Here is a 25,335-nt window from a genome sequence, read left to right on the forward strand (position 1 = left end):
TGCACTTTTTGGCGTGCTTTCAAACTGCTAGTGGTTTATAAGTACAGTGGTGCCCCGCAAGACGAACGCTTCGCAAGACGGAAAACCCGCTAGACGAAAGGGTTTTCTGTTTTGGAGGCGCTTCGCTAAACGAATTTCTCTATGGGGTTGCTTCGCAAGACGAAAAAATTTTGCGAGTTCCCGCGGGTTTTTTTCGCTCCCCCCCCTTTCCTAAGCCGCTAAGCCGCTTATCAGCTGTTCCGCTGATAAGCCGCTTAACAGCTGATCGCTAAAAGCCGCTAGACCGCTAATAGCGCTAATCCGCTAAGCTGTCAATGGGCTTGCTTCGCAAGACGAAAAAACCGCTAGCCAAAGAGAATCGCGGAACGGATTCTTTTCGTCTTGCGAGGCACCACTGTACTTACAAATAGGGGACCAAGTACAAATATTCTGGCTTAGTTCTGAATGTTTTGGATAACTAAACTGAGTTGCTTGAGTAGCGATATTGAGCAGAGAGTTCCAGAAGTTTGCCTTATCCCTAAGACTATTGCTTCTAAAAGAAGCATACTGCTTTCTTTTTTTCCAGGATGCTTGTATCAGGTGAAGATGACTGTGATGAATTGGATTACTTGGAGGACGAGCACGCCTGGTCAGATGGGCAATCAATTTCTAAAAAAAGCACAAATGCTTCTTATCAACCACCTGTGAGCCATGTTCTAGAGACTGAAGTCTCTTCATTTGCTGTGCACAAACTATCCAGGTAATTATTGTCTCACTAATAAAATGGAAAATATTAGTCAGGACATGGGGTGCTAAAACGTGCATAGCTGCAATTATGTGAATGAGTGTGGAATGTGACATTTAACACAGAATCAAAGTGGCACCCTCCACCCACCAATACACTCCCAAATAGAGCTGAAAAAGAGCAGTTATGTAACATTATGTAAGGTGGAATGGGGATCCTTTTCCCCTTAGGGGCCAGAATCCCACATGGCCTCTCTTCTGGGGCCCACGGGCCAGTGTTTACTGAGGCCAGAAGCAAACGTGTATAGAGCAATGCAAACATCGGAGGTTTCTACACCCCGTCTACCTGTCCCCATCCAGACAGGCAAGAAGCATTATCATAATTCAAGAACACATTCTAGCCAAGCTAAAACACTCAGGGTGGGTGCTAAGTTTGGCCAGTGAAGGATGAGGCCTGGGAAGAGCAGTGGAGGCTGGATGGCCACATTTGGACCCTGGGCCTGAGCTTCTGCATCCCAGTGTAAGGCATATCATTAGAGCAAATTTCTACAACAAGCACAAGTTGTACATTTTATTCCAGTTGCAGAAACTACACAGTGTGGACACCTGCTTCTTTCTACACTACATGATAACAGCAAGCATCCTTTAAACATAGTGGGAATGCTTGCTCTTGTGTAAATGTTCCGGTATGTGCACCTACAATGCATTTCTTTTCTTTTCCTTCTAGGTACGGCTTTGATAGCGAGCGTTGCCAAGCTGTGCTGAAATCTTGTAATAGTAACATTGGGGCATCCCTGGAACTCTTACTCCTGCAGTGCTTTTCAGAAAAATTTGGAGAGAGGATGCAGATCACAGAAACTGCAGCTCAGACAAGTATGGAAGATTGTTTGGAGCAAAGGCAAGAGGAAGCATTTGCCCTCCGTTCGATATGTGGAGACAAATTTGTGGAAAGAATTAATAACAGGGTCTGGACTGTTGCATTAGACTTGACATACTTGACAGAGTTGCTCAACAAGCCAAAAGAAGGGAATAGCAACACCAGTAATGGGCTAAAGCCAGCTTCCCTGGAAATCTGTAAACACTACCTCCAAGGAGATTGCAGGTTTGGATCGAGGTGCAAGTTCAGGCATGAATCTCGAAACAAGCAAAAAGGCCTTCCGAGCATCAAGGAGGATGCTCATCTCAGAGTTAATGCTCCTGTGTATGAACTTGAAATAAGATTTCCTGAGGATAACAAATACCCTTATCAGCCGCCCCTTGTGGCATTCTATACTACTAATGAGAAGCTGCCCTTGGCTTGCCGGTTGCACATTGCTGAATTCCTTTATGAAAAGGCCATAATATCGTCAGAGTCTAACGAACCTGTTGTTTATGCTTTTATAACAAGCCTAGAGGATGAAGCTGAAGTAACAAAATTGCTTAGTAAGACTTCTCACCGATACAGTGCTCCTCCTTTGCCTCTGGCATCCTTGTCAAGTACAGTGACACATGTTCATAAGCAAGAGATTCCTAGCAGCTCTCATGTTCCTTCCCGGATTTCAGAAGGTATATACTACTTCATAAGTCCTTATGGAAACTAGTACACATATTAAGAAACAGGCTATGTATGCAGTTTTGGGGGTGTGGGTTCTGCTCCCAATTGATACTTCTAGAGAACAGCATGTATTTCACACAAGTAGGTGTGTGAAAATGAATAAAAACTATGTTACAAAAAAAAGATAATAATTAAAAAGTAATTAACCACAAATAGAATTAAGAAGTTATTAAACATAAACAGATCTTTTAATAGATTTTTTAAATTCTATTAAAACTACAAATAATAACAAAAATAAAAACATCACAGTACCAGCCCTTTAAAACTTTAAAACTATGTCTCTGAGTTAGGGGAATCATTGCAATAAAGATTTCAATGTCATGCAAAATGAAACCACAAAATACCAGCCACAGTATTTCATTATTCTCCAGCTGGGATAGAATACTAGGTTAAAATACTTTAAGAGAAGAATCTCTAGATAAATTAAATCCTATCATATATACTAATAGTAAACACATGCTCCAGGTGTCTGTCCTTCCATAGCACCACTCACAAACTTGAGGAACTCTAAATCTTTGGGGAGGGAAAAGTGAGGGAGCAATAAAACGTCAAATAGCTCAGCCAATGAGGACTAAGCATACTCGGGGGGGGGGGGGAGCTGGCTGGGGGGTGGGGTGGGCAGGGCTGAATGTAGAAGCCAGGAGAATAGTACCCTGAAAGAAGTTTGGCTGGAATCCTGAACAGGAGCAATACAACACTGCCACATTTTGTTGTGGGTTCCACTTGCAGCCTGCTATAAGACTGCTAACTTTTTTCAGTCTTCTAGCTTGGCATAATTCTATAAAAGATATCTTTGATATTTGGGGGAGATTTTTGCATATGTGCACATATATATATATACATATGCAAAAATCCCGTGTGTGTGTGTGAGAGAGAGAGAGAGAGAGAATAAAGAAATAATAGGCAGATATTTAGTCAGGAAGATAATACTGTACAGCTGGGGACAACCATTGAGAGCTGTGAAAATAGGATTGTTTTCCTTTATAGCAAGTTTAAATAAGAATCAGCAAATATGGGTCAATTGGTGAAGAAAGTTGCAAGGCCTGGAGTGGGGGTGAGGATCCTTGGAAATGAATATATTGTAAGATGAAAAGCCCAATTGAAAATAAAACTCACTCTCTATATATATTTCTTTTTACATTAATGAAGGAGGCCGCTTCAGATGAGTTGTCCTCTCCAACTTAATGGAAAATTCTTGTCAGTAAGAGATTTGTGTGTCAGTGAGAGAGTGTTGATTTTTAGCTCAGAACATAAATCCACACTGAAGCATAATAATATACCAAAGAAAAATGCTCATAAAAACTATAGATGAAGTAGCACATAAGCAGCGAGTTTAAAAAATAGCAGTTAAAACCAGTAAAAAGATTCTATGCTCCACTTGAAGTCCATGAATAGAAGAAGGATTTTGTGCAGTACCTCAAAAATACCTCTATTAACTACTGTATAGCACTTGCCTAAATTTGCCTGCATTGTGTCCATTATTGGCTGTTTCCTGTTATACTATATTTGCTCAAGACACTGTGCACAAGTGAAGCAAATTTTAAAACAGTTGGCATGATACAAAATGAAAGGGAGTGGGGGAAATGCTGCTGTGGGAAACTTTTACAACAAAAGGAAACAATACTAGGATGTTTTGAAATTGCAGGTGAATTCAGAAGGGAGTGACTTGGACAGCTGCAGTAAACAGTTGTAGGGAGAGTGTGTGAGAAAACAGAATAGCGGTCTCTTACAGTAAAATGTTATTCTTGTCAGGAATTTTTCTCAGTGAAGGCTTGTAGCTCAGTGGCAAAGAGCATATTTTGCATGGATTTAATCTCTCACATCTCCCAATAAGGCTGGAAAAGACTCTTGTCTGAAACTCTGGAAAGTTACTGCCAGTTATTGTAGACTCTTCTGGGCTTGATGGTCCAAGGCAACTTTCTAGATTCTAGAGGTCAACTCAATACTAAGCCAGTAAAGACCTCATTCTAGCCTCTAGAATTGGCACTCCTGTGACGAGTGGTCTACCCAGTGATCATACTGTTTAGTTCAAGTCCTCATGTGAGTCCTTTATAACGTATTGTCAGTTTCCTTGTCCCCAACCCATGTACAGTGGTACCTCGGGTTACATACGCTTCAGGTTACATACGCTTCAGGTTACATACGCTTCAGGTTACAGACTCCTCTAACCCAGAAATATTACCTCGAATTAAGAACTTTGCTTCAGGATGAGAACAGAAATCGTTCTCCGGCAGCAGAAGGAGGCCCATTAGCTAAAGTGGTGCTTCAGGTTAAGAACAGTTTCAGGTTAAGAACAGACCTCTGGAACGAATTAAGTACGTAACCAGAGGTATCACTGTAAGTGGTGACCACTTGCAAGGACAGTGCATCATAGGCAGAATTCACGATGGGAGATTTCCCACAGGTGATGGAGAACTCTCTGTTGCCAATGCATGCCAGTCCCTGTGATGAGGATAGCACACTGGTTGGGAGCTCTGGTCTTCCAGACTTCAGCTCCCATCATTCCTTGCCAGCATGACCAATAGTTGGGGATTATGGGAGCTGCAGTACAGCAACAACTGGAAGGCCACAGATTTCTTCTCCCTTATCTAGTGAAATGTTATGTTATTTTTTTAAAAAAACCACCCCTGAAGACTGGTTAGCTAATGTTTCAGTATGGTGTTTAAGATGCTTTATGTTTTTAAGCAACCAAGGAGTTGGTGACTGAAGAGGATGATGACGACAATGACGAAGAGGAGCTGCAGACAGTACACGTGGAGAAGGAGAGTTATGTGAATCTCAGGCGAAAGAAGTACAGGACCTTAGCAGAGCCAACTTGCAAAGAAAATTATAAAATTTGCCGTCAGTTCAGGATAAAGAAGGTACATATGTAAACCTTGGAAGATAAGTGGCAGAGTTACATTTATAACGTATTTTCAGCTGCATTTAAAAAACAAACAAACAATTTGCTGTGTGTACGTATAATAGCTGGTGGGAGGTAGGAATTGATAGCAAAATACAGGAAAGAATCTTGAAGTTCTGGATATGCAGTAGAACCCTTAATATCTATATTTTGTTTTGTATTTAAGACCATTTTATCTCAGAGCTGCTTCCTATGCTAGAATTTCTTGTATCTTGAAAAAAATATCTGTATGCTTGTGTTCTCTATATGTGGGATCAATAGCAGTTACATCTGTTTTCCTGTAAAGACTTGTATCTACAGAATTAATGGAAGACTGTGTGCCTTCTCTGGATGTGTGTGAACTATAGTAAACAAACAAAGAAATTCATGTAATTGTGGATCATAAACTGAGCAGTAACAGGCAGCTACTGACAATCCACATATATTTGTCAGTCTTCTAGGCACTACCAGTCCATATTGCAAGAACGACAGAAACTTCCTGCATGGGAAGAGAGAGAAACCATTCTTAAATTGCTGAACAAATATCAGGTCCTGGTTGTGAGCGGTATGACTGGGTAAGATATAAAACTGTCTGCACACTTGAACACCATGTTAATACTTACTATGTGAAAAGCAGTCTGTCTCTGCCTACAAAACTCAAAAGGGACCTTTCCTTCAGGCAAGAAAAATGAGAGGGTTTGAAGTCAATAGTTACAGGAAAGGTATGTATGGTGGAGCTTTTCTTCCTCCTGGTTATATCTGGCTATCTGTCTCATCTAATCTAAACTCTCCTCCCCCTCCCAACTTCTAGAGCAGATGAGATTAGGCAGAGAGAGAGAAAATAGTTGAAGGAGGAAAAAACCCAGGCAGTGTGCCTCCTTTCCTATAAGTGTTGAATTCAAGATGTATCGCATTTTATTGCCTGTAGAACCGGAATCTTCAGGGGTCTGAACTGGCAGAACTGGCACGCTCTGTATATGGAAGGAGCAGCATTTGCCCAGTTCTTAAGGATGCATTCAAGACAACATGTACACTACAGAACACTGATTGGAAACAGGGCTCAGCCTAAATAACAAAGTGAAGTATGAGAGGTCTGGATGGTTGCATTCCTTCCCCTACTACATCCTCAATAATATATATATATATATATATATATATATATATATATATATATATGTTGCATTCCTTCCCCTACTACATCCTCAATAATATATATATAGAGAGAGAGAGAGAGAGAGGGAGAGAGCTTGTATGCCACCTTTAACTTGAAGATCCCAGGGCGATTCACAGCAGAAAAACACAAAATGAGAACGCAAAATAAAACAAAAACCAATAACTCCCCCTCCCACAAACACATTTTAAAAGCCATAGAATGTTAATCTGCCAAATGCCATAACAGCAAAAATCTATACATTTATACTCCAAAGTACCCCCCCACACACTGAGATCAGTGGGAATTCCTCTCAGGTAAGTATGTATTGGACTGCAACCTAAAGCTGATACACACAGTTCACATGGATAAAGATTAAGGCATCCAATTTCTGTTACAGTTAATGACCATTTTATGCGGGGGTTCCATTCCTGGCCTCCATGTGTCTCAGCGGGGCACGTATAAGCACACCCTGCCCTGTTATGTCCCGCCCCCGTTCCACCCTTTAAAGGACTTTTTATGTTTTTGGTCACTTCCAGGTTCAACGCTAAGCTTGATTGTATGTCTTTTGGATGTGCGCTGATCAGTCATTTCCTGTATGTTCTGTTGAAATTATACTTGTAAACACACATGAATGTAAAAGTCAAGTGAACAATGTGGTTCATTGATTTTGGACCGGGTACCTTTAGAGCAGTGGCAGGGGAGTCAGTTTCTGCCTGGGGCTGGATTCCAAGTTGTCCAACTTTGCAGGGGGCTGCATTGTAATGGTAAACAGTGCCAGAGGCAAAAGGGGTGGGGCCAAAGTGGGCAAGGCAAAGAGAATGGCAACTTTTTACATACTTTATTTATTTTATGTTCATTGTACATAAAATACGTAAAGTGTATGCAAGCTATGTAACCCTAGGAAAGCTATAGGAGATGGCAGGAGAATTGAAATTATTTACAGGTGATATCACATGATTGGTGGAAGGATGGAGTTGGGCAGAAATGTCATTGGCGGCCATTTGGAGGGGCTGGGCAGACCAAATTAGGCCTGGAAGTCAGAGAGTCTCCACTCCATCATCAAACCCAAGGTCTGATAAGTCCAATGTTTCCTGGTCTCTGCCACGCCTTCAGCAAACCCATCCAAACAAGATCTGAAAGATCTTGCAGGAAGCATTGTGGTTTGCCAATTGGAGGAGACCATATCCTGTGGGAGCACAACAAAACTTGACTCTTGGAATGAAATACGATTTTGCTTCAATTTGGAGTCAGAAGAGGCTATATGGCTAGCCTACATTTCAGGTTTGGAATAAATAGTGCAGAAAATAATAGCTCCTGGCTTGAGCTGGTTTGTACAACTGCAATCCTTATTAGACCATATTGCACAAAGATTGCTCCTTTTGATTTCTGTTATGTTAACAAGGGTTCTTCATTGGTGTTAGTCAGTGGGCAGATTCAGTTTTACATTTATTTAAATGGATGAATATATATAAATGGGAACCAGGAAGGTGAAATATAACCCACCTTCTATTATAGTTTTTCCATTTTATTGCCATTGTATTCTACTGATTTGTTAGCTTCCTTGAGACCAGGGGTTTAAGTAGCATAAAGATTAGTTTTCCATGGACAACAGGTTTGGAGTGTATTGATAAATGAGGAAGTCAGGCTGTCTCCTGCAACACCCCTTAACATGTTGCTTGAGGGAGAGGAGAATTTTCTTTTTTATTTCATTCCTCTCCTTCATGCAGATGTGGAAAGACCACTCAGATTCCTCAGTTTATCTTGGATGCCTCCCTAGAAGGTCCTCCCAGTAATTTAGCCAACATCATCTGCACCCAGCCTCGCAGGATCTCTGCCATTTCTGTGGCTGAACGTGTAGCCAAGGAGCGAACGGAGAGAGTTGGGGTCACAGTCGGATACCAAATTCGGCTAGAAAGCGTAATGGTTGGTTTGTTTTTACTTCATTTTTTCCAGTGACGTCACGGGTGCAAGCCAATAGACACTCACATCTAATTCCGCCCCCCCCCCAAAGCAGTGAATTCTCAAATGGAGATTGAACTGTTGCTGTTGTTGTTTTATTAGTCCAAAGGGTAGACCTTTTTTTCTAGCTGTGCTGGATTGGGAGAGTTGAAGGATAGTATCAAGGGGCTATGCAAGAGCACTGGAGTGTTGTGCAGCTTCCATTAATGTTTTTTTAAAGAAACATGTTTAAAAAGAAAGCAAACAACAGCTGAACATCTCAGAAAGCTGAATTCTGTTCTGGGTACCAAAATCCATGAGTGTGCAGTGTGTTGTAGATCCATAGAATACTCGGAATCCTGGTAACACAAAGAGGCACAAGCTGAATTCAAAGCTAGTTTCTGAGAGAGTGACTGCTGCCAGAAATAGTCTCCACTTTTAAATAATTTTTTGTAAAAAGAAGAAGCTTGCTGTTTCACTGTGATATTTTCTATGGGTCTCTGCCCCCCACCCAACTTTCCTGCTGAGAGGTGAGTGGGTGGCTAACCAGTGATAAGGCCTTTTTTGCTGTGGCACCCAGACTCTGGATTTCCCACCCTGGCACAGAGCTGATCTTTAAGCCCCAGTCAAAAGCTCTTCCATTTGCCAAGTTGTTGGTGGCACTCAGTTGGTGACTAATCTTTGTTTTCTTCCGAGCTGCTACATCTGTTCGCCGTCGTTTTATTTGTTTTAGTATCATTAGATTGTTTTACTGCTTGATGTGCACTGCTTTTCTGCACGAGAGAGGAGGAAGATGTGTCTGCTCATTCCTAGTTCCCTCTACTGTATTTGAAGGGATTGCAACACTATCTATGCACTGGCCCTTGATGTTTGCTGAACATGCTTTTCCAGCCAGTGACCAAACTATGGCAAGGAATTTTAATCAGCTAATTTCCCATATTTTTACTTCTGCTATTCATGGGAAGGAACAACATACTTTTCTAGACAAGATCCATGGCAATCTGAATAAGGCACTAGAGTGTAATCTAAGTAGGGACAGTGATAGAATTAAATAAGGGGAAGAAACTGATTTAGTTGGCGATCTTATTGTCATTTTCTCTCTTCTTTCAAGTCTTCAGCTACCCGGTTGTTGTACTGTACTACTGGAGTGCTTCTGAGGAGGCTTGAAGGGGACATGAGTTTAAAAGGAGTCACCCATATTATCGTTGATGAGGTTCATGAGAGAACAGAAGAAAGGTAACACAGCCTGTTGGTTTCACTTCTACTATTCATGTATTTCATATTTCCTCTCCTGCTCTTCCAGTGTGGTGTAGTGGTTAGGAGTGATAGACTCCAAATCCAAACTCTTATTCAAATGTGGAATGCGAGTGGTTAAGAGTGTCTGAATAGGACCTGGGAGACCCAAGTTCAAATCTTAGCTTTCCATAGAACTTAGAGTGACTTTGGGCCAGTCAGCCTAGCCTACCTCACAAGCGTAGTGGTGGGGATAAGGTGAAGAAGAAGAAGGAAAGCCATGTTTGCCACCTTGAGTTCCTTGGAGAGCAGATGGGATATATATGTAATACATATTTTACGAAGTAAATACATGACTTACACCTCTTCGTCCTTGCCACAACTCTGTAAGGTGAATTAGGCCGAGGGGTAGCAGTTTGTCAAATGTTTAGTCAGTGAGCTTTGTCAGATGTTCAGTCAGTGAGGATTTGAACCCAGGTCTCCCCAGTCCTAGTCTGACACACTAATCCATCCTTCCCCAATCTGGTGCCCTCCAGATGTTGGTCTGCAACTGTCATCGGCTCTAGCCAGAACGGCCTGTGTGAACAGTTTTGGTAAATATATTGCCTGAGAAGCAGTATGTTTGTTGGATGGGTAATAGATAAATGTTGATGTTTAGTTGTAACTCATAATAACCCAGAGAGCATCTGCTTGGAAGAAGGCTGCTGCTAATTATGAAACCACACTGCCTACCATAATCTTGCTTGTTTTCAAATATATGGTAACATTATTTTAAAAATCCTTATACAGTGGTACCTTGGTTCTCAAACTAAGCCGTTCAGGAACAAAGGTACCACTGTAGGTCGGTAGTATCACTTCCAAATTGGCAGCTGAATTGAGGCCATATTTGAACTTTACCTCCTCTACACTAACTTCAGTCACCCACAGACAATACTGTATCATTATTATACAATAATGCAGTAGTTATGAAATGATAAACAAGTAGCCTGCTAAAGCTTCACCCCAAGATGTGGATATCCCATTAAAATATCCAAAGCAGAAAATGCAGTAAACGCTGTGTGCCCAGTCCTTCATCCATACACTCCGGGCTGATTTAATTTTCTGGTGGCTGTGATTTTATGCTGCAGATACGTGCTTTGAGAACATACCAGCACGTGCTGCAAAATTAACACACTTCAAAATATATCCGTTCAGTTGCAAAGGACTAGGTTGTTGTTTCTCTACCTCCACATTATGCAGAGGAGGCTTGTTTGCCTAAGACACAGAACTGAGTATTGTATTTTTGTCCCTCCCTGTGATTGTTATTGTTTTTAATGAGGATAGGTGTACTCGTTTTTGTTTGTTATAAGAGAAAGCTTAAAATAAGGGTCTTTGATTGCTCCCAGGATGGTAGTGGGGCTTCAGGGAATTGCAGATGAACATGGAAGAGCTTCAAATGTCTTTTCTTTATTTTCTCCAGTGATTTCTTGCTGCTGATTTTGAAAGATATAATGTCTCAGAGGCCAGACCTGCGCATTATAATGATGAGTGCTACCTTGAATGCAGAGCTCTTTTCTCAGTACTTTAACTCCTGCCCTGTTGTTAGCATACCAGGTGAAAACCAGTCTTAATTATTTTCATTATCCATCTCTTCACAGCAGAGGTAGGGAACCTGTGGCCCTCCAGATGTTATTGGACTCAACTCCCATCAGCCCCAGCTGGCATTGGAATCAGCTGGTAACATCTGGAAGGCCCAGTAACATCTAAAAGGCCACAGGTCCCCCTACTTTGCTTCACAGGTTACTTTTCATTGGTTAGCATTTTCTCTGTTCTAACCGTTCTGAAACAGTTGATAATATTATCTCGGCAACATAGTTACTAAAAATGTCTGAGTTCAGGAAGGTGTATTAATTTTAAGAATGTAATTAGAGCCCGGTTGCACCAGGTCAAACTCCATTTAGTGATTGTTTCCCACCGTAGCCAGCTGCTGGGAATCTCCCAAGCAGGGCACAAAGGCATAATTAATACTTGATTGTTGTTTGTTTTATTATACATTAGCTGCTGGTGCCTACTGGACACATACATTTTTGTACCCTTACATTTAGCTATCTTGATTAGTCAACTGATAGTAACTACCTTCTTGGGAAGGCTGGGAATCTGATCCATTTAATGAGTTGTCTCAGCTAAATCAATCCAAAGGTGTTAATGGAGTTAATATAAAAACTAAATAAGGCAGCCTGACATGTAAGAATTATGTGATATTTTAAATGACAATATTTTGCATCATGTTCTGTCTCACATTCTGTCTCATATATAACATGCCACCTAAATACTATAAATGTGCTCTGTTTTTAGATTCAGTAGAGTACTGCTGAGGTGAAAATACCCTTCTCGGGACAGGTCAGATCAGATCAGAATAGGGTAATACTGAACTTCTTGTACAGCCCTTTTAGTGGCTCAAAGCACTTCACGTGCATTGTGTAGAGCAACAAATTTGAGATGGTTTTTATTATACATTATTATATTGTTTTTATTTGAATGTGATCTGCCCTGAAATGAAGGGCAGGCTAGACATCTTATAAATAAATAACTGTAACTCTTACTGACTTACCCTACAAGGTTGTTTTATTAATATTCTCCATGTTGATACATACCTCCACCCATTCCAGGCCTAAATCAAAAGCTTTGGTGGCCAAGCTGGAAAATCAAATTCCCTCTCCCACATGCATACAGCTATGTGATTTTTAAAAAACATATGGGAAAGTTTTAGTGTTTGATGTTGTATTGTGATTTTACTATTTTTTTGTTGAGAGCTGCCCTGAGTAGCTGGGGCAAGCCAGTCAGATAGGTGGCATAATAATAATAATAATAATAATAATAATAATAATAATAATAATAGTAGTAGTAGTAGTAGTACACATGAAGTATAATTCTTCTTTAAATTGCTGGGCAGTAAGCAGTGGGCTGTGCCCCATGGGTCAGATCTTGCCCTTTCCTCATACTGTTGTCCTTAATGTTGCCCAAACCTGCCACCTGAGGCAGCTGTCTCACTCTTCCTTATAGTGTAGGTTGAAATATTGTTAAAACACAACCAACTTTTTTAGCTAATACAAGTGGGAATGGTGTATGGGTAGAAATGGAGGTGGTTCCATTCCTCTTCCTCCAGTTTTGATTAAGTAATTTGCCTCTTCCTATATTACTATATTACTGTGTTTCTTATCTCTCTTTTAGGTAGGACGTTCCCCGTTGATCAGTTTTTTATAGAAGACGCTATTACAGTGACTCGGTAAGCTAGGAATCTCCAGTGTCTATGGACATTTAACATGCCTTGTACATAAATTTGTACGACTGCTGTGTATTCAAACTTTTAAAAAAAATTCTTTGGGTTCTACCTTATTACCTTATTGTCAGAAATGACACCGCACAGCCCACAAGGTCTAAGCAACTGTTTAGAGCAGTCATCCATCTAGAAAGCAAGGTTTGCAGGTGGCTTTTCCCCATACCCAATTTCTCTGTTTGCATTCAGGTATGTCTTGGAGCATGGCAGCCCATATATGCGTCGAGCAAAGCAAAGTGTGGACAAGAAAGAAAGACACCTGAGGACTGCTGCAGAGGAAGTAGATTATGACTTAAGGCGTTCTGGCCTGATGCAAAGTACAGTGGCTGTGGCTGCCAAAGATTCAGTTCCAGACCAGCAACTAACATTCCAGCAGTTACTGAGCCGCTACAAAGGTAATATTTATTCAATGTTCATTGCTGCCAATAATTTTTAAGAGTTTATTATCGGTAAACATATTGTACATATGGCCAGAAAGGCATTTTCAAACCTAGAATGTTTGTGAGTACTTGTCACAACCTCGGGCATATAGCTCTAGTGCAAAGATCTTGAGACCTGTTTGTTGAGAGGTTTCCTATTCTCTTGTCAGACAGACAGATAGATGCTTGATGCTCTTGTGAGAATTTCTCATTGCACATGTTATTTCTCTCTTATACTAGAGAATCATTGTTATTTTCACCATTTCTTAAATTTTTGTACCACCCTTCATTGGAAGATCACAGGGTGGTTTGCAATATAAAAACTCAAAAATACAGTGGTACCTCCAGTTACAAACTTAATTTGTTCCGGAGGTCTGTTTGTAACCTGAAACCGTTCTTAACATGAGGCGTGCTTTCGCTCATGGCACCTCCTGCTGCTGCCACGCTTCTGGCACTCGACTTCCGCTCACGTCCTGGGGCAAAGTTTGCAACTAGGGGCATCTACTTCTGGGTTAGCAGAGCTCGTAACCCGAAGCATTTGTAAGGAGGACGGTATGTAACACAAGGTTCCACCGTAATATAATGATGAATAGAAGCAATGACCACACACACACACACACACACACACACACACACACAGTTTAAGAGGCCATAGATTGTTAAATTAGCCAAACACCTCAGAGAAAAGTGTTGTTTTTGCCTGCTGCCTAAAGAAATGTAACAAAGGTGCCAGGCGAGCCTCCAGAATGGGAAATTCCTTTAGTGTATGTGATTTTTCCAGTGTGCAGCTGGAGGTACTGAATCATGGCCAAAATGTTTTTCTTTGGAAGGAATGACCCCCCCTCGCGTCTCACGCACAACCCCCCCCCAATATTCAAGTGTTTTTCAATATCCAAATATGTATAAGGCAACATCAGACTTTGACCTTGAGAAAATACGCTATTTGAGTGAATAGAAAGAAGGTATTGGACCAAATTAAATAAATGAGGAAGGCGATATCAACAGCTGATGGAAACTGCGGGAGGGGAGAGTGCTGCTACACTTGCAGGCTTCTTATAGGCATCTAGTTTGCACTGTGAGAACAGGATGCTGGACAGGCTTTTCTTATGTTCTTACCATGAAGCTGCCACAGCTGGACCGCCACTTTCCATCAAGGGTTTGATTCATTTGGAAGTGGCTGTAGTTTGAGTTGCTTACAAAATTCATGACCTTAACAGGGCTTTTCCTTTTTGTTATGATGCTCATTTTCTCTTTCAGGGGTTAGCAAATCAGTATTAAAAACAATGGAGAAAATGGATTTAGACAAAGTAAATCTTGAATTAATCGAGGCCTTACTGGAGTGGATCGTCAGTGGCGAACATTCGTATCCACCAGGTAACATGATGAGAAACACATGACCTATTTAAAAGCCTATGCAGCTCAGTTGCACCAAGAAGACCGTTTCCTGGTATCTTTTGTTGAAGTTCTACTCTGCTCTCCCTCTTTCTAAAAGAAAACTAGCTTTTTGACGTACAGTTTCGAAGCATAATAGGACTTTTCCCAGAGTTAGGATCCTCAGGAGGAAAAAATTCTTACTTACATTGATGTTGAATTTAATCTTACCGTAACATGTAATGCAGTAGAGGGAGAAATAGCAATAAATTGTGGTTGCCTTCAGGAGCAAAAATGAAGAGTATATATTGAGTTCTAGAAGACATTTCTATTAATTCTACCATTTTTTATATACTCATATCTAGGTGCAGTACTGATTTTTTTGCCAGGCATGGAAGAAATTAAAACACTGTATAAGCAGTTGCAAACTAATCCACTCTTCAATAACCGGCGCAGCAATCGGTAAATTAAGAATATGCCTAAATATTTTTAAATGAAAAGTAAATTAATTAAAACTGACATTTTAATCAACTTTTACATCACTTTAAGTTGCTTATTTAAGAATATGTGAACATTTTTCTTTCTTGCAGCATCTTTTATCTCTTCCCCCTCCCCAGGATAATTCTCAACTAGTGCATGGAGGATAATATTCTGTACTTCCAAGTAGAACCTGAAAAATAATACTCTTCTTACCTGGGTGCTGCAGAAACATTGGGTTCTACGTTGGTTATAGACTCCTTGAGCTTATTGGATGTAAACCAGTTTATCCCTTAGTTCTTTGGCTTGGTACCCTATTGTGTATCAGGTTACTGCCAGTCAAGAAAATGCATTGGGTCCATTCAGAAGCAGTGCCAAACCATGCTTTGGAGTTACACATGGATGAGTCTTCTGCTCAGAGACTTTCTCCTCTGTTTGTGTGCTTTGGTTTCTCTCCTTCTGATTTTCCAGCCAATCTGTTTAAACTGAGGCTTGCATGCCTAGATTCCACAAGTTGTCATTTTCTCATCTCAGACACAACAGCCCACTATGGTTTGTCGCTGAATCAGAAGCAAGAGGGGAAATCTGAGCACAAAAGAAGAACATAGGGGGAAGGACATGAACACAGGACTCCTTCATGGAGTGCCAAACCATGGTTTGGTATTTTGAAGTCTGAATCATCCCATTGTGCAATTTATCAATGTCCTTCATATGGTCTTCTCTGCCTCCCTCACCCTGAAACCGTTGGCACAGTTGAATTGCTAACATATTGATGTGTACCAAATTTGAGGCATGCCACAGGGGTTGGGGAGCTGTAGTGGGGCAGAGAGGAAGGGAAGTCCTGTTGTACCATGATAAGTCCATTCTTCTTGTATACAGACACAAATGATGTGACCCTTGGTTCTCCAGCTCTGGCTACTATGTAAAAAAGTGATATAAAAATGGAAAACAAAACCTCACTAAAAGCCCTCTAAACCTGTCCTCTGATCTTTTTCTCATAGCTGTGTTGTTTATCCACTTCATTCCTCACTTTCAAGTGAGGAGCAGCAATGTGTGTTCCTTAAGCCTCCTGTAGGGGTCACCAAGATCATCATATCTACAAACATTGCAGAAACCTCCATTACCATCGATGATGTGGTCTACGTGATTGATTCAGGGAAGATGAAAGAGAAAAGGTACCTAGATAATAAGCAAAAGCACCATGTACAATTTTTTTTAAAAAGCTTTGCTAAAATGGGGCCTATACGTCTGTGCACAATGAGATTTCTACCTGATAGATTTCTTTGTTGAGCTGGAAGACATTACAAAACTGAAGCCCCAAATCTGCTATTTGCTTCCTGCATTAAGCTGCTACAAGCTTCTGTTTCTCACCCTTCCTTTTTTCCTCTTTCAGTTTCCCTGTGACCAGAACTATTTCTGTTACTGTCTGTCTCAGTTATTACTTCTCCCTTTAAGACCTAACCTTTTCGCTCTCATCTTTCTCAACCCATATTTTTCTACTTTAATTTTTACAGGTGAAAAATGGGAAATATGTAGCAATGTTAGTTCACAATGTTCTAGAGTGGTGGTATCCATCCCCCGCCCCCCAGCGTTTGTCAAATTGACTCTGCAAACTTTAGGCAGTAACTAAGGATAATCAAGATTTTAAAACGGTATTGAGATGGGTCTCTAGGAATCTAGGAGGTGCAAGCATTTGTATGCTGGATACTTCTGCATGACTAATATTTGCAACAGGAGTAAAAATACAATAACAGAATCACATAAGCATGTTAAAAACATAATCAGAATACGAAAATCCAATAATTGGTGTTGCCCAAGTGCCAAGAAAAATAAAAAGTATTTCCCTGGCAGTGAAATTATGATAAAGTTGATGCCAGGCAGGTGTCATTGGAGAGAGCATTTCATAGATGGGGAGCTTCTGTAGAGAAGGCCATCCTCTCATCGCCAAAAAACCTCCATTAGAAGTGGCATGCAGAGAAGAGCCTCAGATAATGATTTCACAGTCCAGGCAGGAACATATACAGATGCATTGTCCTTTTGGCATTTGGTTCCTGAGCTGTTAAAGGCTTAAAGATCAAAACTAGCACTTTGAACTGAGCCCAGAAACAAATTGGCAGCTATCAGAGTCGGGCGAGAACTGGTGTTTATATGTTCACACACATCTTCTTGTCCCCGTTAATCATTTAGTTGCTACATTCTGCACTAACTGGTTTCCAAATAGTCTTTGAATGCAGCCCCAAGTACAATGCCTTGCAGTAGCAGAACCTGCAAGCATCCAGTTTCCTAATTTTTGTACCTCCCTAGATTCCCCAAGGCCTATCAGAATATTGCAAACCCTGTTCCATATCTTCCTCCTTGCAGGTTTGATCCAAGCAAAGGTATGGAAAGCCTGGAGGATACATTTGTGTCCAAAGCCAATGCCTTGCAAAGGAAAGGACGAGCAGGCCGGGTAGCCTCTGGGGTCTGTTTTCATCTCTTCAGTAGCCACCATTACAATCATCTCCTTTTGAAGCAGCAGTTACCTGAAATACAAAGAGTGCCTTTGGAACAGCTCTGTCTCAGGTAAGACAGTCTTTCCCTGGCAGCCAGAGCATCCCTGAAACAACCTTTACAGATCTTGCTGATTGGCACATCTTATACATAGTAATTTGCCTTAGCTCCCATTCTCAAATCCCTCTTCCTCCAACTTCATCCTAATTCTTCCTTAGGGCAAATAATTTTCCATAGTCCTTACTCTACTTCTTGAAAATGTGTGTGTTAGCTTTTATGAATGCCCAGGCTCAGTACTTTGCTGGACTGCTTTAAAGAGAGAAACAGGTGGAGCTTAGGAATTACTATACAAAACTGCCTTCTCTTTTTTTATTCTATACTGTCTGCAACTCAAGATTTAACACAGTAGGTACAACATAATGGCTAGGGTTTGTAAATCAAATAGACTTGTTCCAGTTACTTCACTGACAGAGGGAAGGAACTGGTTTGGCCAGTGTCTGCAGTTTGCAAGCTTGCCCATGGGTCCAAAATGGTTGGTGAACCCTCCTATATCCTGTTTGATACGGGACGTGGGTGGCGCTGTGGTTCTTTACCTTTACCTTTTTACCTTACCCTGTTTGATACTGACTTCTTATGCTTTTTGGTGTCTGCCCTTGCCCATCCAGAAAGCAAGACTGACGAGAACCTGCTCGCCATCCGTAAATTATCAGTCTCACACCAAGATGGGTTGCAGAAATCTGGCCGCAGCTCTCTCTAGAAGTTGCTGCAGCCCCAACCTTTATTGTGTGCCGAAGAAAAGATACAAATTCAAGGAGAGAGCTTTGCCTCAGTCAGCAGATAAAAGACAATACAATACATTAGTCTCATGTTCTCACACCAGACCATGCAGTTGATCATGCTATGCTATGTGAACCAATCATCGGATGGCATGAGCTGTCCACGCGCTGCTCATGCTTCCAAGCAATGCTTTCTGCTATGAAATCACATTGCAATAATAAACTTTTGCCCATGCTCTTATGGACAAATGACCATATTCCCACACAAGACATCATCAGAAAGTTCTCAGTGGAGGCCTGCTAACATATGTGTATATTATATATTTATGTAGCTGAAGCTAACGTATCCAACTCCGACCAAATGTTTCTATTTTCCTCTTTCTTCCAGAATTAAGATTTTGGACATGTTCTCCGCACAAAGCCTTCATTCAGTTCTCATGCGACTGATTGAGCCACCAACAGCCGAATCTCTACGTTCCTCAAAGCAACGACTGCAGGATGTCGGAGCCTTAACATCAGACGAGAAGCTCACGCCCTTGGGGTATCATTTGGCTTCCTTGCCTGTTGATGTCAGCATTGGGAAGCTAATGCTGTTTGGCACCATTTTCCGCTGTCTGGATCCAGCACTGACAATTGCAGCAAGCAGGGCCCACAAGTCTCCTTTTGTAAGTGTTGTTGTTTCAAGATATGTCCATGTGTGCAACGGAATGTTTCCTAAACTCTTAAAACGGAACCTTTTAAACCTATTATATGGTTGGCAGTGGTTTGGGAGATGTTCCACTTCCCATAGCATAAATACAGTCGGGAGGGGGGGATAAAATGGGATAGTTCTGTACATCTTGTAGAATTCAATGTACAAAATTTCCGTATACCCAGAATACACTGTGTAAATCTGAACTCTGTAGGCTGTATTTTAATTTTACATCTGCCAGTTGTGTAATGGTGTGCTTTACATAGTTCAGCTATGGAACGCGCTCCCATAGGAAGTTGTGATGGCCGCTAACCTAGATGACTTTAAAATAGGATTGGACAAATACGTTGAGGACTATCAATGGCTTCTAGCTATGATGGCTGTGCTCTGCCTCCAAGGAGGCAGCAAGTCTTCTGAATACCAAGTGCTGGAAACCAAAGCTTGGGAGTATGCTCTTGTGCTCAGATCCTGCTTGCGGGTTTCCCAAAGGCACACAGGGAGGTTAGGCTGGCCTCAACCAGAGCCAGGGCTTTTTCGGCCGTGGCCCTGATCTGGTGGAACACTCTGTCACAAGAGACTAGGGCCCTGCGGGACTTGACATCTTTCCACAGGGCCTGCAAGACAGAGCTGTTCCGCCTGGCCTTTGGTTTGGTCACAGTCTGACCCTTATGTTTCCCTCCCCTTATGGTCTTGATTTATCGGCTACTTTAAAATGAGGCTGCATTTTAAGACAGAGCTGTTCCACCAAGCCTTTGACCAAGGCACAGTCTGACTCCCTCTCTCCTTCTGTAATCCTCATAGAACTCTAGCTCAATGGTTGCCATTAATTTGACTCTGAATTGATTTTAGAATGAATTGATTTTAGAATGTATTTCAATTAATTGATTGTGATTTTATGTAAACTGTGTCATTTTTACTGTTGTTAGCCTCTCTGAGCCCGGCTTCGGCTGGGGGGGGCAGGATATAAATAAAATTTATTATTATTATTATTATTATTATCCATCATCATCATCATCATCATCATCATCATCATCATCTGCTTGGCCAGTGTGAGAACAGGTTGCATTATTAGGCTCCTTGTTTTAAAAGGTTTCTCCGTGGGACAAAAGAGAGGAGGCATTCAAGAAAAAGCTGGAATTTGCAATAGGAAACAGTGATTATCTTGCGCTTCTCCAAGCATATAAGGTGAGGAATAAAAGCACACCCTGTAATTGATTTCAGAGTTATTGTAGCCATAGAGCCTCCTAATTGTAAGAGATGAGATGGCACGCTATAACAGCTTACATTTTCACTCTTTAGGGATGGCGTGTAGCTTCAAAAGAAGGCTATCAAGCAAGTCACACATTTTGTAGACAAAATTTCTTATCAGAAAGTGCTCTTCAGGTAAGTTAGCATTATTGTTCACAATTTTGAGTTTTAAAAGTGTATATTGAACCTCATGTCAGATTGTTATGTTCTGCTTTCCTGCTGTGCAATCTTATAATGAAAACATTTTTTATAGGTTTCAACTTTGCATTTATCAGAAAACTCAGTACATGCAAGGCATTTTCTAGGCCTATTTGCTTATACAGTACATTTAAGGTTTTATCCCACTGTATTTCACTATGTTACTTGCAGATTAACTTCAAGATGTGGTACCCAGTGGTGCCGTTCAACAAAATTTTACTCAGACCCATTGAAATAAATGAACCTCACTTAGTCATGTTGATTAATTTCAGTGGGTTTCCTCTGAGTAAAATTTGGTTGACTACTACCCCAGGCTTAACAGTGTGATATATCTGTGTTTATCCTTGGTAGGCAGGCAATGGAAGAGGGGGAAACTGGGTGCAGCATAAGATTGGGTTGATTTAAAAATAAAATAAAAATATGCTGCCTTTTTAGATAACTTCAGCTTTTCCAGAAAAGTTGAGGATGATCTCTGATGGATGACAGGATTTAGGGAAATGGATCAACTACTATACCATATAATATTTAATTCCTTAGCTTCTGAGACTGAATTATAAATGTTAACACTATGGTTGCCAACCACTGAATGAAATTACCTAGCTGAAAGGTAAAGAGTGTGGATCAGCTGTAAAAAAATTCCTCACTGGACTCCTCTCACACACACAAACGCACACAAACCTCTCTACACACCCACACACCAAAGATACGTGTTTTTTTTTTATGACGGGGACCATAGCTGAGTGGTACAGCACACGTTTGGGGTCCAAAATTCAACCACCAGCATCTCTCCAGTCTACAAAAATATATAGATAGCACCTGATGGGAAAAAGATCTCTACCTGAGATTCTGGAGAGTCCCAATCCAGTACTAGGCCTGTTAGACAAATAGGCTTCCTAAAAAGCAGTTTCCTGTGTGCCTAACTATCATATTGGCCCGAATATAAACCGCACCTTTAAAATTGGAGGGGGGAAAAGAAAAAATATCCAAATATAAGCCGCTCCATTCCTCGCTGCTCCTGGCTGCATACTGGGGGTGGGGGGGCTGCTGCATTGCTGGCGGCCTTTCTTTTTCCTCACTCTCTTCCTTTCCGGCCTTGGGGGAGAAGACAGAGGACTACGCATGGGGCGGGTGCTGCTTTGCCACTCTCCTGGTGCTGGCTTCAGATTGTAAGGTCACGAATATAAGCCACACTTTAACTTTTCACAGTCAGAATTTGGGGGGAAAGTGAGGCTTATATACAGGCCAATACGGTATATATGTCAGTGGTTTTCAAGCTTCCTGCTTCCAGGGGAAATCCATTTTGACTAGCGTACGGACAAACCACCTCACATCTGCCAGGGAAATCCTTGCACATTGCAGTTCATTCTGGGCTGTGTTCTAGGGTGTATTCTTAGTTCAGTTAGCACATTGGCCAGTCCACTTGAGCCTTTCTGCCATTCTATGGGAAGGGAGACTGTGCCCTGGAAAGGCACCCAACACAGTTGCATGTTGCAGGGAAAAATCTGTAGGGGTGGGCAAGCTTGGTTTCACTTTGAATAACCCCGAATAAGTGGAGGTTCAACAATGCTGCCTGGAACACAGTTTGAAGATCAGCGTCCCCCATACTAGCTATGTTATGGAACTACCATACCAGGAGTCCCAACAACCATTCAGTGTTTCCTCAGAGTACATTTTCACATATTTTTCCACAGTAGATGCAGTTCACATTTCCCAGCATAGCTTTTCCTCTCTTCCCCAGATTTGCAACAGTGGCAGTGGGCAAAATGAAGTCAGCCACAAGCTGGCTGTGACCCATGAGTCTTCTGTGGCTTACCGCTGGTGTTTGGAAAGAATGAGAACAGAAGGTGGACATCACTTGACACAGTTCAGAACTCTTAACGCTATTCATTATTCAAAGGTGTTCTTTCTCTCTCTTCCATAGCAAATGGCCAGTTTAAAAAGGCAGTTCACAGAACTGTTGTCTGACATTGGATTTGTGAAAGAGGGACTCAGAGCCAAGGATATAGAAAGGAGGTGGTCTCAGGGAGGAGACGGCGTTCTGGAAGCAACTGGAGAAGAGGTAACAGGAGTGACGATGGAGTCGCCCTGTCTCATTCATCCATTGCCTTTTGTACAACGTATAAGCTTTTATACAGTGTTCTTCCTCTCATTCTCTGCCACTTTCCTCATCTGTCCAAATAACGGCATTCATTTTTCCCTCCCACCCCTTCTATTTCTACTCTCCTTGACATGATTTAATGGAACCAAAATGACAGCTAGAACCTTGGGCAGTGTTTTTGTTCAGTGATTTGGAGCTTCCCGATTATGTGAAAACCCTTTTCTTCCCAGCTGATTAAAAAAAGTCCAGAGGTGTCCCCCCCCCATTTTAGGGAGGGGCATATAGGGCCCAGAGCTTCTACCACTTAACACTTGAGAGATTTTTTTAAAAAAATAAAATAGATGCCTTCATATTTTCTAAAAAATATCTCTGTAACTATAAGGTCTGGAAGCTTACCTTTACATGAAAGCTGAAATTCTCAAGGTGATGTGCTTGCCCAGTTTCATGCAAACTTCTGCACTAACTTGTAGGTACCCTTTTGCTTATATCACAGGCAAATTCTAATGCGGACAACTTCAAGCTCATATCAGCCATATTATGTGCTGCTCTGTATCCCAATGTGGTTCAGGTAAGAGGGCAGTGCTTTTTCATTTCTCTTTTTCTGTCCATATTGCACACATTGCATTTGTTCTATGCTGCATGCTTGAAAGCTGAGGTACTTGCTATTAGCAATTCCTCAAAAGGGAATCTCTCTTGTGCTTCTGTTGGGTTTAGAGACTTTTCAGTATTTCCAGTGCTTTAAAGAAACATCTCCTTCTGCACAACCCTACTGAATGGAAGTTGCTTATGAGTATTTCTATCACTGTTTTTTACTATTTTAGGTGAAACTGCCAGAAGGGAAGTATCAGAAGACCAGTACAGGAGCTGTTAAAATGAAGCCAAAAGCTGCAGAGCTGAAGTTTGTTACCAAGAAGGAGGGCTCTGTTCACATTCATCCATCCTCTGTAAACTACCAGGTGATTTTCCCACCCCCAGACAGTCATTCTGTACCTGTTGTCCACACATATACAATTCCTTCTTGGAAGAGGGGCATGCAAACCAACCAACAGTCCATAGTGCAATTCCTTGCATTTACACATCTGTAAGCCTCATTGTAATCTGTTGGACTTGTATCTATGCACAGATGCATAAGATGAGAAGCAGGCTAATCTTAGTTAAACTTAGTTCACATTGGAATCATTGGGACTTAATTTATGACCAACTTGTCCCATTTGATTTTCAGCCAATTTCCTTTCTCCCATGTGAAATTTGTGTAAAGATTTCAGTCTTCTCCTACCCCTGCTGCCTAGCAAATGGTATGCTGGCATTGGACAACCTTTTCCCAGCAAAACCAATGGCCTCTGTCATATATTGTCTAACTGAAGTGATAGGTATGGAACCTGTTGTTGTTGTTGTTGAAGTTTCACTACAGTTTTTTTGGGTTCCTTGTTTCAGACAAGGCACTTTGATAGCCCTTACTTAGTGTATCACGAGATGGTAAAAACCAGCCGGGTGTTTATTCGAGACTGCAGCATGGTGTCTGTGTACCCACTGATCTTGTTTGGAGGCGGCCGTATTAATGTGCATCTTCAGAAGGGAGAGTTTGTTGTTTCCTTGGATGATGGGTGGATTCGTTTTGTTGCAGCCTCACACCAGGTAAGAAAATGCATCACATTGCATCTAATTGTTTATGATGGGGAAATTATTTTCATTGTACCAAGGGGAGAGGAACAGCTCATTCTACTTTGTACTGGCATCCAGGAAATGGGTTATGACCCTTAAACAAATTTCCTCTTGAGACATTAAGTCCACTGGGCTAAAATGGACACTAATTCCAATAGGCTTATAGAATTGCATGGGCAGCATAGGGGTCCAACAAGTGTGTTTACTTTCCTAAGTTGAAAGGTCAGGTTGTTCTTTATGTCTGCATGACCAGCTATTTAAGAACCAAAGATCTTTCAGAAATTTAGTCAGATGTCCTCATCTCTTGGGTATCAACTCTGTGGTTTATGGTTATAACACCCTGCAGTACAATTTGCATAGGCGCTTTCATGAGCACAACAAACCCCAGGCTGTAGACGGCAGGACAAATTGTATCAGCACCGCCAAAAGCTAAATTTGCCTCTCAGGTCTTCATCTGGATAAAAGCAACAGAGTATTGTGGCACCTTAGACTAACAAAATTCTTCCAGCATTATGACACTGTTGGATGGACAATGCTATATCATCTGTGGGGGTGTTAACGCTGGATATACAAGAAGAAAAGGCATAAAAAGTTTAAAAGGTCCAACTGTACTGTGCAGAGCATTAATGAACACAAAATCCAGTCAAATGAGAAAAATCCCAAGTGGTGTAGGTATGACCTGTGCAGTTGAAAAAATGCAGTGCCTTTGATCTTCTATTTGTTGAGATTCTTAAGGACATTAATGTCATCATAGTTTTCAGGCAATGCCCCAGTTGAGCCTCTTTTAAAGGTAAAGGGACCCCTGACCATTAGGTCCAGTCGCAGACGACTCTGGGGTTGTGGCGCTCATCTTGCTTTATTGGCCGAGGGAGCAGCGCACGTAACCAGAGCAGCGCACGGAAACGCCGTTTACCTTCCCGCTGGAGCGGTACCTATTTATCTACTTGCACTTTATTGTGCTTTCAAACTGTTAGGTTGGCAGGAGCAGGGACCGAGCAACAGGAGCTCACCCAGTCGCGGGGATTTGAACCACCGACTATCTGATCGGCAAGCCCTAGCCCTAGGTT

At 41.5% G+C, this 25,335-nt stretch overlaps 1 protein-coding gene across 3 annotated transcripts in view; it reads left to right on the forward strand.

Annotated features, from left to right (window-relative positions):
- Positions 1-25,335, forward strand: part of DHX57 (DExH-box helicase 57) — a 31,742-nt gene that overhangs the window by 4,719 nt on the left and 1,688 nt on the right. For all 3 annotated transcript variants that reach the window (XR_014154528.1, XM_081854508.1, XM_081854509.1), the window contains exons 4-23: positions 566-739; positions 1,451-2,268; positions 5,003-5,178; positions 5,652-5,773; positions 8,079-8,274; positions 9,401-9,525; positions 10,982-11,115; positions 12,733-12,787; positions 13,028-13,233; positions 14,515-14,631; positions 14,994-15,090; positions 16,107-16,280; positions 17,467-17,667; positions 18,760-19,036; positions 20,152-20,247; positions 20,362-20,445; positions 22,430-22,567; positions 23,100-23,174; positions 23,428-23,562; positions 24,041-24,241. Coding sequence is in view for 2 of the 3 variants with exons in the window: in XM_081854508.1 (XP_081710634.1) it covers positions 566-739; positions 1,451-2,268; positions 5,003-5,178; positions 5,652-5,773; positions 8,079-8,274; positions 9,401-9,525; positions 10,982-11,115; positions 12,733-12,787; positions 13,028-13,233; positions 14,515-14,631; positions 14,994-15,090; positions 16,107-16,280; positions 17,467-17,667; positions 18,760-19,036; positions 20,152-20,247; positions 20,362-20,445; positions 22,430-22,567; positions 23,100-23,174; positions 23,428-23,562; positions 24,041-24,241 (3,601 nt within the window). In the remaining variant the exon portion in view is untranslated. The remainder of the gene's footprint in view (positions 1-565; positions 740-1,450; positions 2,269-5,002; positions 5,179-5,651; positions 5,774-8,078; positions 8,275-9,400; positions 9,526-10,981; positions 11,116-12,732; positions 12,788-13,027; positions 13,234-14,514; positions 14,632-14,993; positions 15,091-16,106; positions 16,281-17,466; positions 17,668-18,759; positions 19,037-20,151; positions 20,248-20,361; positions 20,446-22,429; positions 22,568-23,099; positions 23,175-23,427; positions 23,563-24,040; positions 24,242-25,335) is intronic.

Source organism: Podarcis erhardii (assembly GCF_964252035.2).
Source record: "Podarcis erhardii genome assembly, chromosome: 3".
NCBI lineage: Eukaryota > Metazoa > Chordata > Lepidosauria > Squamata > Lacertidae > Podarcis > Podarcis erhardii.